Below are 17,227 nucleotides of genomic sequence, written 5' to 3' on the forward strand. Positions count from 1 at the left end.
TTCTTTTCCTCATTTGATCTGTAAATAATTTCCATATTTGTTCTCACTTGCTCTTACGAGAATAACTATAGGGTGCCAGAAAGTGGCTCTTCTCTATAAGCGCTCTCCAACGCCACTCTCGTGTTCTGAATCCGGCCCTTATGACATAGTTTAGCGCATCGTCTGTTCCACGTACAAGCTTAAACAAACCTCTGACGGTGTCTAATGAGAGTATTTCAGCTTCTCGAGCGGGCTGAGGTCGCAGCGGTATGGGGCCAACGCCCGCCAAAAGGCAAAAACAGCTAGTCGAACCGCCGGACGACGAAGTAAAGCCAACGAAAAGGCGGCAAACTGAGAAGCCCGTATCAAGCAGCGATAGCAGAAATGCGCCTAGCATCGACACTGAGAAACGCGGAACGCGAAAGCGTCAGCCGACAACGCGCTCCCACGGGAATTTAAGGCATTCAAAGACATCGACAACAAGCCGTACGTCCGAGCTGACGGCATCCCCACAGAAGGAGAAACAGAAGCCCAGCGCGAAGGGCCAGGGGTCGCAGTCGCTTTATACTTTCTTCACACCTTCAGCAGAAAGACAGAGGTCGCCATCGGCCAATCGCAGTTTGGAAAAGGAGGATGTCGAGGAGGACACAATTGAGGATGATTTCCCTGACGAGACATCGAATCTTCGGCTTCCAAGCAGACAAGCTTCGGCCCCCGAGGGTGCGACGAAAACTGAAAATGTGAAGACAAAGTCAGTGCTGCCAGCTAATAAAGCGCCTAGAGCTAGCCAAAGGTTCCTTAAAGCCTCAGCCGATGGCTCGACTTCTGCAGGCAGCTCCGCTAGGAGCTCGAACGTTTGGCAAGTCGATGACAATCGTCCTTGGGCAGAAAAGTACGCACCTATCTCTCTTGACGAGCTAGCTGTACACAAGAAGAAGGTTTCCGATGTCAGCAACTGGCTTTCAAGGGCTTTGAAAGGCCTGGACAGAAAGGTGTGTCATCTCTCATGCAACTTCTGAATAGCGATGCTAACGTAGCTCCAGAGACTGCTCGTTTTAAAAGGTCCGTCCGGAAGCGGGAAGACTACCACCTTATCGTTGCTTTCCAGAGCACTCGGGTTTGACATACTTGAATGGAGAAATCCATTGGGTGCTGAATATTCCTCCGATGGATATGTTTCCGCGTCTGCACAATTTGGAGACTTTATTGGGCGTGGCGGAAAGTTCGGAAGCCTTGAGTTTGCTGGAACAGGAACTCCTTCTGCCAGCAAACCGACTGCGGCAGTAACACCGACCCAAGCTTCAGGAAAACAAAAGGTAATTCTCATTGAAGAGTTCCCAAGCGCCTCATCACGACAATCTGCTTCACTGCAAAACTTTCGATCTACTATTCTTCAATATTTAGCTGCTACCACCTCATCCACTGGGAATTTTTTCGCCTCTTCCGAATCTCCGGCAGCACCGATAGTGATGGTCATTACCGAGACCCTCCTTACAACCAGCACTGCAGCCGCAGACAGTTTTACTGCCCATCGTCTCTTGGGTCCACAAATTATGAACCATACTGGCACCAGTGTTATGGAATTCAATCCAATTGCTCCTACATTCCTTTCAAAAGCACTCGACCTGATCATAAAAAAGGAAGCCCGCATTAGCGGTAGGCGAAAAGCCCCGAGCTCTATAGTTCTCCAAACATTAGGTGGCGTGGGCGATATTCGGAGCGCTGTTGCTTCACTAGAGTTTCTGTGTCTTCGAGGGGACGAAGCCGGGGATTGGGGCGGTCGGGTTGCCGTTGCCGTCAAAGGAAAAAGGGGTGCTACAGATGGGACGAAGCTCACAAAAATGGAACGGGATTCTCTCGAATTGGTCACGCAGCGAGAAGCCAGTCTGGGGATTTTCCATGCTGTCGGAAAGGTCATGTATAATAAACGGGAGGATCCTGCAATCAACCCCGCAGAAGAACGGCCTCCTCAGCCACCAAACCATTTACCTCAGCATCATCGACCAAAAGTTTCTCAAGTATCCGTCGATGACCTGATTGATGCAACTGGGACTGATACCCAGACGTTTGTCGCCGCCCTCCATGAGAACTACATACTTTCGTGTGATAATTCATCATCTGAGGATGCTATGGATGCCATTAACGGCTGTATTGACGCAATCTCAGATTCGGATTTACTAGCGCCTGAATGGACAGGTGGCTTTGGATCTGGACGAATGGGCGGCGGGTTCGGACGTGGCGCCTTTCAGGGTGCATCATCAGATAACCTTCGGCAGGACGAAATTAGCTTTCAACTTGCCGTTCTGGGCATCCTTTTTGCTTTACCGTATCCTGTCAAAAGACGAGCACCGCCTGCTTCTTTGAGTTCAGATGGCCGCGGTCGCTGGAATAGAGGCCAAAACTCCAGATCTGATGCTTACAAGATGTTCTTTCCAAGCTCTCTCAGGCTTTGGCGCCGCAGCGAAGAGATATCCGATATGGTCGACCTTTATATGAATCAGCTCATAAAAGATCAAATGACTGCGGACTCTTCACACACCGTCACCGAAGAAGTGGGCAGCGTTGAATCAAGAAAACACAACACAAGCTCCTTCAATTCTTCTATTGCTGAGCATTCATCATCTACTCCTACTCCATCTTCACAAACGAACACGTCACCAAAGCCAAGTTCCCTCATGATTCCGAGTGGCAACTCGGCACGACGAGAGATGCTTCTAGAACGTCTTCCATACACAGCTCTTATCCAGCGTCGAGGAAACAAGTCAGCATCATCCAATTTGCAAATGCTCGATCAGATCACCTCATTTCGTGGCATTGGTGGGGCGAGCGACGAGCTACTTGATGATGAGGGTGACGAGGATACAGTTCCGCCGGTCCGGGACTGGACTACTGATCGCGATCCTGACTCTGTCTTTCCAGGTTCAAGATCCGCATCTTCCTTCTTGCCCCTCAAGCGCGAGCCTCCAGCACGCCGACAGCCTGCCCATTCTTCCAGGCCTCCTGACACCTCCGGGATTCCAGGACTTTCCTTTGAATCCCAAGTGCAGAAGTTGGTACTGAGCGATGATGATATTGAAGATGATTAATTGCTGGGCTTATGTAGATTTAACGAGGCGATTTGGCGGTTTGGGAGGGGGAGGTTTCTCTCATATTTCCTATCCTCCCCTTTATTTATTCTTCGAACGGCCTTCTTCTGGACTATTATATACTTTTCGGAGCGCTATTTCAGGAGGCTCTATTTTCGGATATCAAGGTTTTTTCTGGGCTATTTACACCTTACGGCGTGAATGAATGAGAGGGTAATAGGTAAAGCGTGGGAATTTTGTTGGTAAAAAATGCTTTTTCATTTCCCCTTCTTCAGCGCTGGACTTTTAGTTCTTTCTTAGGAGTTGTAAATGGGAAACGCACGGCTTATCCTCCATCCGGTTTTCTGTAATCAGTGAAGCTTCCCTCATCAGTTTTTCCTATCATTGAACCGTTACGACTGTCGTGATTAGACTTAAGCCGCTAAATTGATCAGCCGTAACATGACGAGCTTGTTTTGCCAATGCTCTCGACCATGGATTCTATATGTTCCACCATTAGCTTCACACAAGCGGCTTGGAAAGGCTCGAAAAATTTTTCTTTTTGATACATTGATCATTATAAATTCTCCAAATATTAAAATACCAGTTTTTCCGAAAAACTCTCCAAAATTTCCCTCCATTGCAGGTTGAAGGGGAACCAGCCCCGAAGTCCCGACATACCGACCCGGTCTCTCCATTCAAGCCGGCCGTCTCTCACTCTGCAACGTCGTGGAAAGGGTATCACCGTGCTTGGATCCTGATCTTATCTTTTTCAAATACTCCTCGGCTTCTTGTTCCTCCATATCACTGAGGTGGTCAATAATCTCAAAGCAGCTTTCATCTACGAGCTCCTCTTCATGAATCTGAAAAGGCGTATTGGCATGCATGTCTGCCTTGCTCTTGCCCTTCACTTTTTCCTCAGTCTCAGTAATATTTTCACCTTGCTTCTTACTAAGTGACGATACAATCTTCCCTGAGAAGGGCCCAAAGAGAGATCGAACTGTCTCATCGGATCGAACACTACGACTGGACGAAGAAGAATGACGAGACAGGCAAGGACTATTCTCAGTCCGCTCGTTATTAGAATTGGCGCTAAAATACGGACGAGGACCAGTAAAATAAGTGCCGGAGGTCATTACGTCCAGATCTCGAGCAGACAGTCTTTCTATTGCAGTGGGTTCAGATTCAGCGTTAGACTCAGACACCGGTCCAAGTCCACGTTTGGCTCTAGGACCAGCTACCGGCTCACGCCTCGATGTTGACATTAGGCCGCACCGTTCTTCGAAATCATATGCGAGCGATGAATCCGAAGAGACTCTACTGAGGGGGCTCCGGCAAGATATATTATTGTAATATGGAAATGCTGGCCCCCAACGTTTGGGCACAGTTTCCGTGGTATGGGCTGCAACAATGGCCTCTTCTTGCAGTTGTAGCGTGGCCTGCGTACGTTCGTATTCGTGTCTTTGCCGTTCATAGTCGAGTCTTCGCTGCTCTTGCTCACGAACAATCGTATAGAGTCCCTCCAGCGCTGCACGAGATTTGGGCAAATTCCAATTCCGATAACGGGCAAGAAAATCAGTCATTATCTCCCTTGCAAAGTCATCTGCTGTTCTCGCATATGGATGTAGACACGGATTGACAGACTTGGGAGCTGGCCATACTCCTGGCCAAATCCGTTGAGCGGGTTCGGCGGGCCGGCTTTTGCCTTTCCTCGCGTGCACATCATCTGTTCCGGCTACTTTGGGCGCTCCATCTGAGTTGACCAAGACCGATTTCTCAGGGGTGCGCAGAACACGGGTAGGTCTCTGAAATTGAGACTTTGCGTTGAAGTAATCTGGAGGCGGTGCGTCAGGAGCCAAAGCACATTCCCGGGAAGAAGATGGGGATGTCACCGGAGATAGGCTCGATGGCGTGTATTGCGGCAAAGGCTCCGGTGAGGACAACAAGTTGTCATCTAACAGTGGCTGTGCACAGCGTAAAGGCCGGCGTGGGGCCCTACCACTGTCAACGGGCGAAACGGTGATTGAGGGAGCACAACCGCCAACCTGCCCGTGAGGATAGACTTGCTGATGATGTTGACCACCAGAACAGTGGCTCGGCGGTGGCTCGGAAGAATCCTTAATGGCCTCAGTTTTGGAAAGTTCTTTCAATCGAGCAGGCGCTGCTTCCATGACGGCATACTCAATGTGGGAGTATGCGACCCCAGTTAAGGGATCCTCTACATGGACATCTGCTGGGAAGGCACCAGGAGGAGCAGCGGGAGTCTCGAATGTGAAAGGCATCATTGCGCAGCGGTGGATCAGCAGGTATCTAAAAGGTAATAATCTCGAAAGCGATTTCCCTTTTGAGTTGGAGTGGCTGCTGAGAGAGGCAGGAACAACACAGTGGGTAGCGGCTTCGTTAGAAAGGAGGAGTCTTAGCAGAAAACTAATCAAAAAGGAAGGAAGATTTAATAAAGAGAGTACACCTACCCTGGGCTCGGGCGGAAAGATTGTGAGAAGAAGGCTGGTTTATATGTTCATTGTCAACTCTTCAAGCTAGAACATATGGAGATGATGTTGACGTGGTGCAAGCATCAATTGTTTATTGTCACGGATCACATGTGTCCGCAAAAAAAGATGATGCAGGCTGACTAGAGCGGAAACAGATATAAATGAAACGAAAACCACCACAGAGGAACGTGGTAATTCAAAAACTTGTGCACAACAGTCAGGTTTTGACTCACGCCATAAGGATGTGGCATCGTCGACAACCTGGATGGCGAAGCTAACGGTATCTAGGCGGTAAGATAATCTTTTACATTTTGCTGATTCTAGCTAAGCATCAGGACACTCTGTCGAAGCGGTCTAGTAATCCTACACACCAGTCCTGAAACCTCTGCGCCGAAACCGGCAAAAGCGAATTACTGCTTTCGAGCGCTTCGTGGACAGCTAGAAACGCATTCAGAGGGAGATATATCTCCTCGACAGACATGTTCTGCTCAGCTAGAACATTTTCTGGATTTTGAAGTGTTTTGAAAAATACTTTCATGGCGCGCTGCGGCCCTTCTGCCTTTGTGGAGGCCGAATAGCGGAGATCTGGGGTAAACACCCAACACTATTGATTTTTTTGTCTTAGCTTGGATCAAAAACTCAACGCTTCACCGAAGGCGGGACATACTAATAAAGCAGAGGCTGGTCCTGCAAGACCTTTACAATGCACTACGAATTTCCTTACTGCCTGGCTGTCAATAAGAGCCAACATTTGCGCGGCGATGAAGCCCTCGATGGCGTGAGATTCTTTTTGTTCTCCGGGACGTTTCCGTACAGCGAGAGCCCACTTGAAGAGTCTCCAGCCTTCAGCGCGTTCATCCACTACGCCGATGATGCCATTACAGCAAGAGCAAACAAGCTCTTGTGCTGTTCGGCCATCTGTAGCAGACGATTGGAACTGTATGCCAAATTAGTATAGTTCGTATTGGATGTATCTCGTGTAAATCCCGTCAACTCCGACTGATTGAGGAAATGTCACGGTGAAATGCCGAGATGAATTATCAACACAAGAGGTGGCCAGCTTCATGAGGAACCCATCTAGAAGCCGTAACTCCTGAGGGTAGCGCTTATTACTCCCCAGCTCGACCCATTGCTTTTTTCTGGGGCAATTGTATCGGAGACCAGGTCATGGCCAATAAGATTTATCGGGGCATGGCCTCCTTCTTGTTGCCCGGTGAAGGTGATTTGGGGTGGAATATATACACAAAAGCAAGCAAGACAATTGACAGTATCAACGTACCTCGACTCCTACACAGTCCTGAGATGTAAAGAGAAAATGGCAGGTATCCAGAAATCCAGTTTGTGACTGTGCGACTAGTTTATTTGAAGCACTATACCCTTTCGTGGCACTGGGGCCAGTGTTTTCGCTCTGCTGATGCCCGTGATCGTGAGGTTTGTGGCAATGCCAAAAATCCATCATTTCAGCCCAATTTTCACTGGGAAGATCTTTCCAAGTTTTGATCGTGCCTGCCTGGATAAAGGCCTGATCACATTGTCTGCAGCATACTTCTGTGTCCGCCGTCAGACTTCCCGCTGGCCAAGGTGCTCGTTCGTCAGACGAAGCAACCAGGAGGTCTCTTGTAAACAGGGGTTCATCCTTTTCGGCGATTTGTAGACGAAAGGAAAGATCTTTTGTCGCAGCTTGAGGTAGCTCTAACGCAGCTGTTCCTCCGACCTTGGTAGGGAGATGGATTGTCGCTGATCGTCCATCGTGGCTCAGCGTGATGGTTTCACGGTCCGAAGAGAGCTCGACTTTGGTCGCATCGTTGCGAATCGAGTCCAGTGACGCATATATGGTCAGCTGCCGGATATTTACGAGGAGCTCAGCGTAAATGTACGGCGTCGATGGTGATGTGACAGACATGGCATTCGTTTATATTATATACCGCGACGGGGGTTTCATCCGCCATCGGGTCCGCAACGATCGGCGCTATAGAACACCGTTCACCGTGGGGTTTTTTAAGGGAAGGATTTGAACAAGAATGATTGGCTCAGAATGGGCTGGATCTGTTGGGATGAGCTGATGTCAGTTCAGACACTCTTTGCACAATCAGAAATAAATCAAGTGGGATAGATCAAAGAAATATTTTCAAGCTGTTCGTACGTTCAAATTGCGGATGTCTCTATGAGCTTGTGTGGAACTGTAACCCCCGCAGAACGAGCAGCTACATCATCATTCCACGGAGCTCTGTATTGGCTTTAAGCTGCTCATCCACCAACAAACAACAGAAACCACAAACACATATATCTAATTTGAACTCATTTGAATATACTGGTCCCTTGTGGACAGTAATGCATTTCATGATTTGACATATTTAAAAGACGACAGACTCTCAAAATGTCAATCATCCCGAGCTTCCCGAACCCATTGAAGCTTCTGAAGCTCTTCACTTCGGCGCCGCCACCGGCCATAGATCTCCCGTCAGTTGAGATCTACGAAATTGAAACATCGCCAGAAAAAAGTCCACGAACACTTAAACACTTGCTCCGGCTTAATCACGCAAATCATGCAATTCTCTACCATAATCTCCAGTTTCACAACCACTTGCCACACGTAAGACGTGCCCCAATTGCCCGCTCTGTTAAAAATCAGCTTGAACTGACCACAATTCAGATTCTAGGATCAGCGTACATTCTCGGCGCAGGACCTCTCCAGCTCGGAAATATCTACGATGAAGAATCAAAGACGCTCGAAAAATGGGAAGATTCACCAAACGAAGTATCGCGACATGACTGGCGGGACTATCTGGGCGACAAACGGTCCGTAATAATATCAGCCTTCCATAGCAACTCCTACATTATCGCAGACACAAGCTCATTTTTTTACAATTTAATAGCTTTCAGCGCTCATACGTGGATTTTTTCGAAGACGAACTGGTCCGATTAGGCTACGACTGGCGAAACGTCGTTGCAGAATACTTGTTCAAGGGAAAGGAGCCTTTGATCAATGGAATGATTGGTGGATGTAAGCTTCTACCCCTTCTACCTTCTACTCTCCCCCATCAACCAAAATCCATATATCCTTGCCCAGTACAACTCTGACATCAGAATCTAGTGGGCCATCCTCTCATTCATCTTGGCTACGCATTCGAGCTCTCCAGCCGTGAACTCGGCATGGAAGCTCTCAGTCTGACCGCAACAAACTACAACTTTCTACACAAATACCTGGACAAAGCCTCCTCATATTCCACCAACCCTTCCCTCTCATCACCTGGGGCAACACACACAAGCACTTCCCCGCTGGAAATCCTGGAACGCGTCCGTGCCGACAAGCGCTTCGACGGACTCTTCGAAAGCAGAGGCTCCAACAATATTCAGACCCTCTTTGATGAGCGCGAAGCCGCTGTCCTCGAATACTGGACCTCCTGGAGCATTCAAGATCCCATTAAGCAGTTCAAGGACAGCCAACGGGCAGCGGCGGCCATTCTCGTTGCCACTGACCGTGCTGCCAATCATCATCATACCTTTGACTTTTTCCTCGTGCATCTACTGACAACGAGCCATGCCGTGCGCATCCTCCTCCCATTCATCCCCGCAAAATTCCACATTCCTTTAGTGCGACAATGGTGGCTCTTCACCCTGGCAGTATATATCGCCCAGCTCCGACCAGAAATCAAACTTGACAGGATCAACGATTATGATCTCGCGGGCCGAGATTGGAAATGGGCAGTCGACCAGGCCGTTGGCGGAAAACATGCCCTGGATGCGCATTATGTCAAGGGTACGTCTTCTGTCCTCTCCTAATTCTCCCTTTTGTCTCCCCTGTATCATTCCTACCCTTCCCCCCTTGTATCCCCCCTCCCCGTTCCGTTACCGCTTGATTTGACTCTTTGTCGCGCTCCACATCCATCATCCATGCAATCACGCACTTTATTGTCAATTATCGACTCAGCATATACTAACATACACCTCAAATAGCAATTCGCGCCATGAAAGAAGCCGCACACACATGGACAGACCACGACCAATTCTACCTCAAAGCAGCCGTGCAATTCGCCGACGAGTTTGAGTCGTGGGGCGGATTCGGTCCCGAAAGCGCCAGCGACGTTGAAATTTACGATAAGCAGCACTGATTCTTACTCTTTCCCACTTCTCTCTTCTCTGATCATTCGTTTCTCTCTTATATATGTATATGTTCTAGTAGTACGATGCATGTACAATTTTCTCTTTTACCAACTGAAATCTAGCTCGGCCCGGCGTCATTTTTTTATTTTCTCTTCTTCACCATTTGACGAGTCACGCATAATTTCAAATTCTCAAAATTGAAATACACAGAAGATTATGAAATCTCTTTATTATATGATATAGAGAGAGTAAAGTGGTGATGATCAATGCCCAAGAAGTAAATGAAAACTCTGAAAATTTGCAAAAACGCCATCCCGTCTATATGAAGGAAAATAAAAAATATATATCGTCGCCTAATATGATACAATTAAATGTAAAAAAAGGCATGGAACTCAACGCGTTGCCGCTCAGCCGCTCCTTTTCACTACGCTGACTGTATAAAAGCGACCGCCTGTGTTGACGATACTTATTGCTCGCATCGCCCTCAAGATGGCCCATGCAGGCGGAGCGTGGCGGAAAAAAGCCCCATAGCAACAAATTATGCACCTTGGCTCGCCACTACCTCAAGATATAATCCGTATGCACCCCGGGAGTGGGCGGCTCTTCCTCTTCCTCGACGACCGAGCTATCGAGAGCGGTGCCACTAAGTCCGAGTCCCGCACGAACACCCGCAGCGCCTTCGGCCTCGACGATACTATTTCGACGATCCTTGTCCTGGTGGTTATCCTTTTCCTTGCTTCTCTTGACGCCGGGCCAATCAGAGCCCGCTGCTGCTGCGTTGGAGACTTTGACGTCCGGGTCGGCTTCAATGTTGCTCCAGCGTCGACGATGGGCAGAAGTTGCTGCGGCTGCGGCTGCGGCGCCGCCAAAGCTACCTTTGCGTCGACTGACCACGCCAGGGAAAATGCGTGGTTCGCCGTCGAGCGGGGCGGGAGACGCACCGCGGATACTGGAGGCGGCGGAGAATGTGGCGCTCCTGGGTGGACCGGCAAAGAAGGGATCGTGAGAAGACCCGGATGGAAGAGGCGGGGAGCCATGCGGGCCGTGGTGGGTTTGAATGCTCAGACGGGCGGCGCGCGAGGCAGCGTGGGGATTAAGCTTGTTGTTCGAGGACTGACCCACCGCGCCGGAGCCATTGCTGCTCGCAACCGGCGAATGCGGGTGTGTCTGGATGGCGGGTGGGGGCAGGGTTTGCGAAGGACTTTGGTACAACCCTGATGCGTCCATGGAAGGAATGGTAGCGGATGGGTTAGTCAGGACCGACATGGACGGCGAAGGCGGGGCTTGAGGATTGTTTTTATTGAGAATGGCAGCGGGGTTGAGATATTCAGGGCCGGAATCAGCGGATCCGTTCTGCTGTTCAGTTGGGGCAGTCATAGGGTCCGAGAGATTCGTGGTCGTGATGGGCCGCGTCTCCGGGGTGGCAGTATACCGGTCGATCCTGTTTGCGCCATTAGGTGATCAGTTGATATTGCTTTCGCAGTTGGTGAAGTGAGTGGTCTGATTTGCATGAGATTGAACAATTTGAAATTTGGAATGACACCAAAAAAAAGACAATGCGTTGGAAACAGCAAAAATGGATGTCCTGTTGTCAGTTTTTGCAATCCGGGTGTTTGGGGGCTAGAAAAGACGAAGGCTGTTTGGGGTAAAGATAAGGTGTCAAGGGAAGTGCGCACATTGAAAGCTCCTGCATAAGTGTCTCATGTCTGAAAGCTTCTCTGATATTCGGTACGTTGCTCTTGGCCACATTATTTCCTCGCACGCCTGGCATCATATAGTCCCGTCCAAGCCAATGTTGTCTGACAGGATGCTCGAACCCACTCTGATGAACAGAGTTCTTGGCCAGCTCGCACATGTCCACAGCACTGAGCTTATAGATCTGTGCGGCAACCGAATACTCCTCGATGAGTGGCTCCTTTGTGAAGGCGAACTGTAAAGGATCGTCCGTGGACAAGGAAACGTTGAGACCACGTCGAAAATATTGCAGGAACGGATTGCGCTCGTAAGCCAGAAACAAGGCGTTGTTGCTAAGCGGCGACATGGCAATACCAATCTGCTCGAGGTAAAAAATATACTGCAAGAAAGGAACCTTGCGCAAAAGCAGGCCGTGACTGATGCTGTGACAGCACAAGGCTGCCGACGCAAGATGATCTGTATCTCCTGCCTCACCGCAGTGAGGTCGAAGAAGGAAAGTGTTGAAACCACGCTGCTTCCGCCACATGTTCAACGAAGCAATGTTAGCAAACAGGTAGTAGATCCAATAGCTGTAAGGCGGGTTTTGCATAGTGTTCCAGGCTCTTGGCAGAGGGAACTTCCGATAAAGTCTGCGCTCAACTTTGCTCTCATCGTCAACGCTGTCAAAGCCAATGACACGTTGCAGAAATACGTGGAGCTTAGGATGACTGGAAGGATCCTTGGTTACTTCAAAGAGTGGCTGGAAGAGATTGACGACAACCTGCTCAAAATTGTCCATGAGACCAGAAGATTTGTAGATATCAAACAATCTTGGCACTTGAATAAGCCATCGGACGTTGGGAGAGAACAATCTGTTGTCTACTACCCATGCAGCAAGCTTATCCCACTCATCAAGTGATCGCCCATAGATTGAGATTCGCCACTCCACCATTTGATACTTGCTTGACTCCACATCAGACATTACTTCTCTGGTAATTTCGGCCAGATAACGTCCTTTGATGAAGTTGTCCGTCTTGAGGAAGATCGTTCGCAGACGTGATTCGCCGACGGGATTGTACTTCAGGTTGAATTTGTCGAAACGGTGGAAAGAATCCGTATGGGCCTTTATATCGTCAGTACAGCACTATCGCAATGGCAAGGATCTATGATATTTGCAAACGTACATGCATATCCAGCGTATCAATACTCAAGTCATACGCCGTGAGATTGATACTTTCAAAGACCTCCTTTAAGGTGAGATGCTTGCCATCACGGAACAAAACCACTTCGTCGGGTGACTTCTTCATCTTGCTCTTGATGAAGCGGAGAAGGTGTTTCTGGTTCATACAAGCTGAATGATGAACGTGGGTATCTACTTTTCGTACATTGTAGAAGTCTCGATGAGGAACTTTCTTGCTGTCGGCCATTTCTTGATATTCGTTCAAGAGGACATAGAGATTGAATTTGCCTTCAAGGTATTGCAAACGTCGGAACGCAAAGCTCTTGCTTGGCCCATCTGACGAAACATTGAGAATTTCATCCAAATCCATGTAAAACTCGCGGATTGTAGGAATTTGTAAAATTGGGGTGCCCATCTCAGCCGACTTTGATGTCTCATAGACTTGAAATACACTGGTGTCATCCAGACGAAAGTCCATCTCGGCCTTCTCCGGCAAAGGCAGAAGATCATTCATGTCGAAATCCTCTCCAATATTGTGACCAGCCTTCCTTCTACGCAAAGGTGCAGCGTGCAGGCGAGATGTGCTTGTCTCCACATAGTCTCCTCTTCCGAGATGTTCGTCCTCCCCTTCCGGTGGCGGTAGAAGGCCATTGTCGCCCATTGGACGAGGCCTTGTCTTTTCGTCGTCCCAAACAGGCTCGGGGTGCGGAGGATATATCTTCCAGCTTGGTTCATCTTTTGGATTATCGCCTGGGCCTTGCAGTGACAAGCGAATGTATCGATTTCGAATATCCAATACCTTCTGGATGTTGGTATATATCGCGCTCAGCTCGGAAGTAATTTCAGTCTCGTGCGCAGCGAACCCCCCAGCACCAGTTCCCAGGCCCACACCAGCCCCTGCACCATGAATACCTTGGTCAGCCAGCATTGGCGGCTTGTACTCATGTGGCAGCCCTGGATGGTGTGAATGCTCACGCGCAGACATATCTGCTTCGACAAATGGGTCCGGGGTCGACGTTCCCGAGACACCTCGCGAGCGCGCATCCCCGCCATCCTTGTGCTGATCGAGGCTCACAGGCAATGCCGATTTATAGCGGCTTCCTTGTGTTTGTCTTGACTTGATACTCTCAGCTCGGCTCGGTGCTGGACTGTGACCAAGGCTAGCAGAGAAATTTCGAGCCATGATGCTTGGGCTTTGTAGCTCTTGCGCATCCATCTGATGCCGCTGATAGAAAAGCTTTGCCTCAGCTTGGCTCATTTGTTTCTCCGAAGCATAATCGTAGAATGCAGTTCGCCGTTGCTTGTCCCGAGGCAACACCACCTGGTTCTCGTCAAGTGAAGGATCGACGCTGGGATCAAGCTCGACACGTCCGATGTCTGCGCTGAGGCGATCGACCGTATGATCACGGCTGGATGATCCATTCACCGCGCCTCCATCTTCAGGTTCTGGGGACTCATCGTGAAGGTCCTCATCGTCTGAGAAATCTCCGGCTGGCTGCAGATGTGCTGGGCCGAGCTGCGGCGTATCGGCCGCCGAAGGAAGGTCGGCCATAGTAGAGAATTGACGTCTTCAAGACACAAAGAGTTCATTAGCAACACTTTAGCACGAGCGAAAAGAAACTCAGGTGGAGGAGAATATCTTACGGGAGATTTGATTTTTGATCAATGACGAAGTATCCGTGTTGACGTTCCTTCCTTTCCGTCATTCAACCTAGTGAGCTCGCCGACGCGTGTCGGCATTTGCCGCTGCCCAGTTGTCAGGCCGTTCCCGAAGTGGGGATTGTACAACCTCAACCGCTCCACTGATCATCAACATTGGATGCGGAGAAATATTGGACCAAGTGGGGTAAACTAAATCGCATCTCCGCAGTGCTATCCAATGCTCTCAATCCCTGTGACAACGTTGACAATATGAAGAAATGACAGACCTTTAGTTCTCCAAAGGTCCTGTCTTGACATGACAATTCCAGGTCTCTCCCCAACTTTAATTTGCCTGAAGAGCACAGCATTCCATTTTATATCATATATTCTCGTCGTCGGCACTTTAATTATCTTATGTAGGACTTCGGGCTATTGCATAAATCTGATATACATTGAGAAATCTAGTTTCATTATGAAAGAAACACCCAGGAGACAGAACCCCCCTGTGAAGCGGAGACGAAGAAAAAGAGAGTCGGGCAGGAGACCGATAAGGCAAATGTGTGCTATTGAACTGCTATGATCGCCGTGACTATGGTCCATGCAACCTTAACCCTTCTAAACTCCAATTACAAGTAATAACCAAACCTTCAACAATCAAAACTTGTAGATAAGTCAACGTTCTTGCTTTAAATCTCACTATCAACTCCTAGAAATTAAATTGCAACCGGTTCAGATATGTGCCTAGTATGTCTCGAAACAGTGAACAATCCGATGCAAGATATGTGCATATAAAAGCTAAGGCAGCAAGTGAGGACTAGAAAACAGGGCAAAGATACAGTTTCCATCCAATGATCAACTGTGTAAACAAAAGTTGTATATTGAGCCGTGACTTCGTAAAGGTATGTATCATGCAATATGATGCAAGACATGTCGATGCATTCTGTAAGTAGTTCGATATCATGCTTTGGTTATGCTTAACCAATGAATACCGGTTGCTGGCTACCGTAGAAGCGTGAAGGGATATGGATCGAACCTTCGACAATGTCGTGACACCGATGCCAACAAAAAGCACGGAAGACCATGGTGAGCCAAGCGTCCTCAATGACTTCCGCATCAGGAAATCCGCATTGTTGCATGTAATCGACGTATTTCGGAATATAATCAAAATAAAAATGCATGGCCTCTGGGATCCAAGGAACTGGAAGGTGGAATCCTTCGCGCCTAGCGGTTTGAGGCTGGCTTATCGCTGCCGCGTAAGCGTATATTGCATGAGTCATATGCGCTCTCATAAGATCGAAGTAGCGAAAAGATGCTGGAGTCTTTTCCGACTCGTGCATACTTTCTAGAAACTGAAAATAGGACGTTGTTGATTTGTAGCAATCCTGCACATCGTCCAGAAAATTCACGAGATCGGACATGGGTAGCTTCTCTCGTCTTTTAGATTCTTCATTCTCCCACATGTCTCCATAACGGTCTTTGAGTGTGTCATATTGATTAAGAAGCCATTGCCGTTGTGGACGCGGCGGTGTGTTTTGCTGCACAAGTTCTTTCAACCGGTAAAAATAGACAACGAATCCCTCCTTTTCCCTCAAAACACTGCTGATTGTATGAGTCGGGGCATGAAGGCGCGTGATTGGGGAACCGCGAAGGCGAAACATTGGAGCTGCGAGGGGAATGAGATCGGCAAAGCTGCCTGTCCATCCACCATTCGCTTTTGAGAGACCCTTGATATGCTCCATGGCGCGCTTGCTTTTATCTAGCCTGAGTAAAGTCGCAAGGACCTTGTCCTCCGTACCAATATGAAAGTCTTGGATATTAAAGTCTCGATTCCCTGCAAGAATGCCGAAGCCCAATTTATCAGCTTCCGTCGTAGGAACGTAAATATCCTCGAACCAGCGGCCGCCATCCTCACGATTACTGTAGGAAGAGCGGGGTGCCCATATGGCTTGCGTCTTCCCGGTAAAGGTGTATTGAACTATAAGTCCAATACTTGGCACCATCACCGATGTCAACACATGTCCGCAGCCCTCCGCGCGTAACGCACCCTCATGTGGACGGTAGTCGTACCATTTCATACCCAATCGCCAGGCGATGATAGTGATATCTGAAAGTGTGGCGGAAGCAAAGGGGCGCACAACATCTGGAGGCATGAAATCCCACGAGCGCTTTTTGAATCGCAATGAGGGAGACGTTACCTTGGTCAAGTCGGTGTTGCCATATTTTTGGAGGAGATCCAAAGTAGCTCGATTCCGGCGGTGCAGCGAATGAAGCAAGGCGATCCAGCATACCTTTTCATTGCGAGGATCAGGGGCTTCTTTGGCGGAAATCAGTGTTGCCTTATAAGACCATTCTTCGCCAGTGATGATCACACTTGGCATGTGTTTGTTGGTTTTGAAACCCGGCAAATTGCGAAACCAATAGAGTATACTCATTATCAGAGTAAAAATTTCAATCGGCTCGGTACTAGATGGCAGCACCTTGAAGTTCTCCTCTATAACTTGATCAACGTTTGCCGGAAGGCTATGGAGTGTGATTTCGGGAGTCACAAAGATTGTCTCAAAACGGAACTGCGACCAGCGCCATCGCATATGCGTATGTTTAGCCCAGAGGCCCATGACTGAATGTTGACATCGCCGATAACCGTCAGCCGTAGCAAAGATTTGACCCAGAAGCTGACAAAGAGTCACAAAGAGTGCGACAAAGGCGATGACCAGTGCAGTAATATTAGTGTCGTTAGAGAGATCGCCACTGCTATTGCTGCTCGCTGCAGTGTTTGTGTCGTTACTCATCTCCTTGGTGGCGCCGATATTTATTGTAAGGTTTCGTCTTTTTCACGTGTGTATATATCACAAGTGCAGGGCTGGATCTCAGCGTCGCAGGTACACCAAAGAAGTACCGCAACAATAACGATGACTCCGCTGAAGACCTGGATGAGGATGATGCGGCGATGCTCTGTGACAAGTTTCCAGAAAATAGAAAATTATAAGCAGATGATGCAGGCTGCCGGCGCAAGATCATATAAAAGCATCCACTATTCTATTCAGCAGTCTTATTGAATCCAAGCCGCAATGGTGGTGGCGCAAGCTGACACA

General features: G+C 48.7%; 6 protein-coding genes across 6 annotated transcripts; 2 read left to right on the forward strand and 4 right to left on the reverse strand.

Annotated features, from left to right (window-relative positions):
• Positions 1-248: 248 nt before the first annotated feature.
• On the forward strand, positions 249-3,065 carry L228DRAFT_238351 (hypothetical protein; the record flags this gene model as incomplete). Its single annotated transcript, XM_018331039.1, has 2 exons — positions 249-971; positions 1,023-3,065. 2 exons carry the CDS (start codon positions 249-251, stop codon positions 3,063-3,065), a joined length of 2,766 nt encoding a protein of 921 aa, XP_018189390.1.
• A 677-nt stretch (positions 3,066-3,742) lies between these two features.
• On the reverse strand, positions 3,743-5,326 carry L228DRAFT_267797 (hypothetical protein; the record flags this gene model as incomplete). Its single annotated transcript, XM_018335030.1, has 1 exon — positions 3,743-5,326. One exon carries the CDS (start codon positions 5,324-5,326, stop codon positions 3,743-3,745), a length of 1,584 nt encoding a protein of 527 aa, XP_018189391.1.
• Positions 5,327-5,867: 541 nt separating this feature from the next.
• Positions 5,868-7,439, reverse strand: L228DRAFT_267798 (hypothetical protein; the record flags this gene model as incomplete). The annotated part of the gene is made up of 3 exons (XM_018335031.1): positions 5,868-6,140; positions 6,204-6,473; positions 6,816-7,439. The coding sequence occupies 3 exons, from the start codon at positions 7,437-7,439 to the stop codon at positions 5,868-5,870; spliced, it is 1,167 nt and encodes a 388-aa protein (XP_018189392.1).
• A 241-nt stretch (positions 7,440-7,680) lies between these two features.
• Positions 7,681-9,850, forward strand: L228DRAFT_246686 (hypothetical protein). Its single transcript, XM_018332477.1, has 5 exons — positions 7,681-8,129; positions 8,190-8,335; positions 8,413-8,540; positions 8,631-9,296; positions 9,494-9,850. Exons 1-5 carry the CDS (start codon positions 7,914-7,916, stop codon positions 9,646-9,648), a joined length of 1,311 nt encoding a protein of 436 aa, XP_018189393.1. The 5' UTR covers positions 7,681-7,913; the 3' UTR covers positions 9,649-9,850.
• A 1,381-nt stretch (positions 9,851-11,231) lies between these two features.
• Positions 11,232-14,046, reverse strand: L228DRAFT_210226 (AMP deaminase; the record flags this gene model as incomplete). The annotated part of the gene is made up of 2 exons (XM_018329843.1): positions 11,232-12,437; positions 12,499-14,046. The coding sequence occupies 2 exons, from the start codon at positions 14,044-14,046 to the stop codon at positions 11,232-11,234; spliced, it is 2,754 nt and encodes a 917-aa protein (XP_018189394.1).
• A 670-nt stretch (positions 14,047-14,716) lies between these two features.
• On the reverse strand, positions 14,717-15,328 carry L228DRAFT_246689 (hypothetical protein). The gene has a single exon (XM_018332478.1). The coding sequence runs from the start codon at positions 15,311-15,313 to the stop codon at positions 15,110-15,112; it is 204 nt and encodes a 67-aa protein (XP_018189395.1). The 5' UTR covers positions 15,314-15,328; the 3' UTR covers positions 14,717-15,109.
• Positions 15,329-17,227: the final 1,899 nt, after the last annotated feature.

This window comes from Xylona heveae, assembly GCF_001619985.1.
Source record: "Xylona heveae TC161 unplaced genomic scaffold L228scaffold_4, whole genome shotgun sequence".
NCBI lineage: Eukaryota > Fungi > Ascomycota > Xylonomycetes > Xylonales > Xylonaceae > Xylona > Xylona heveae.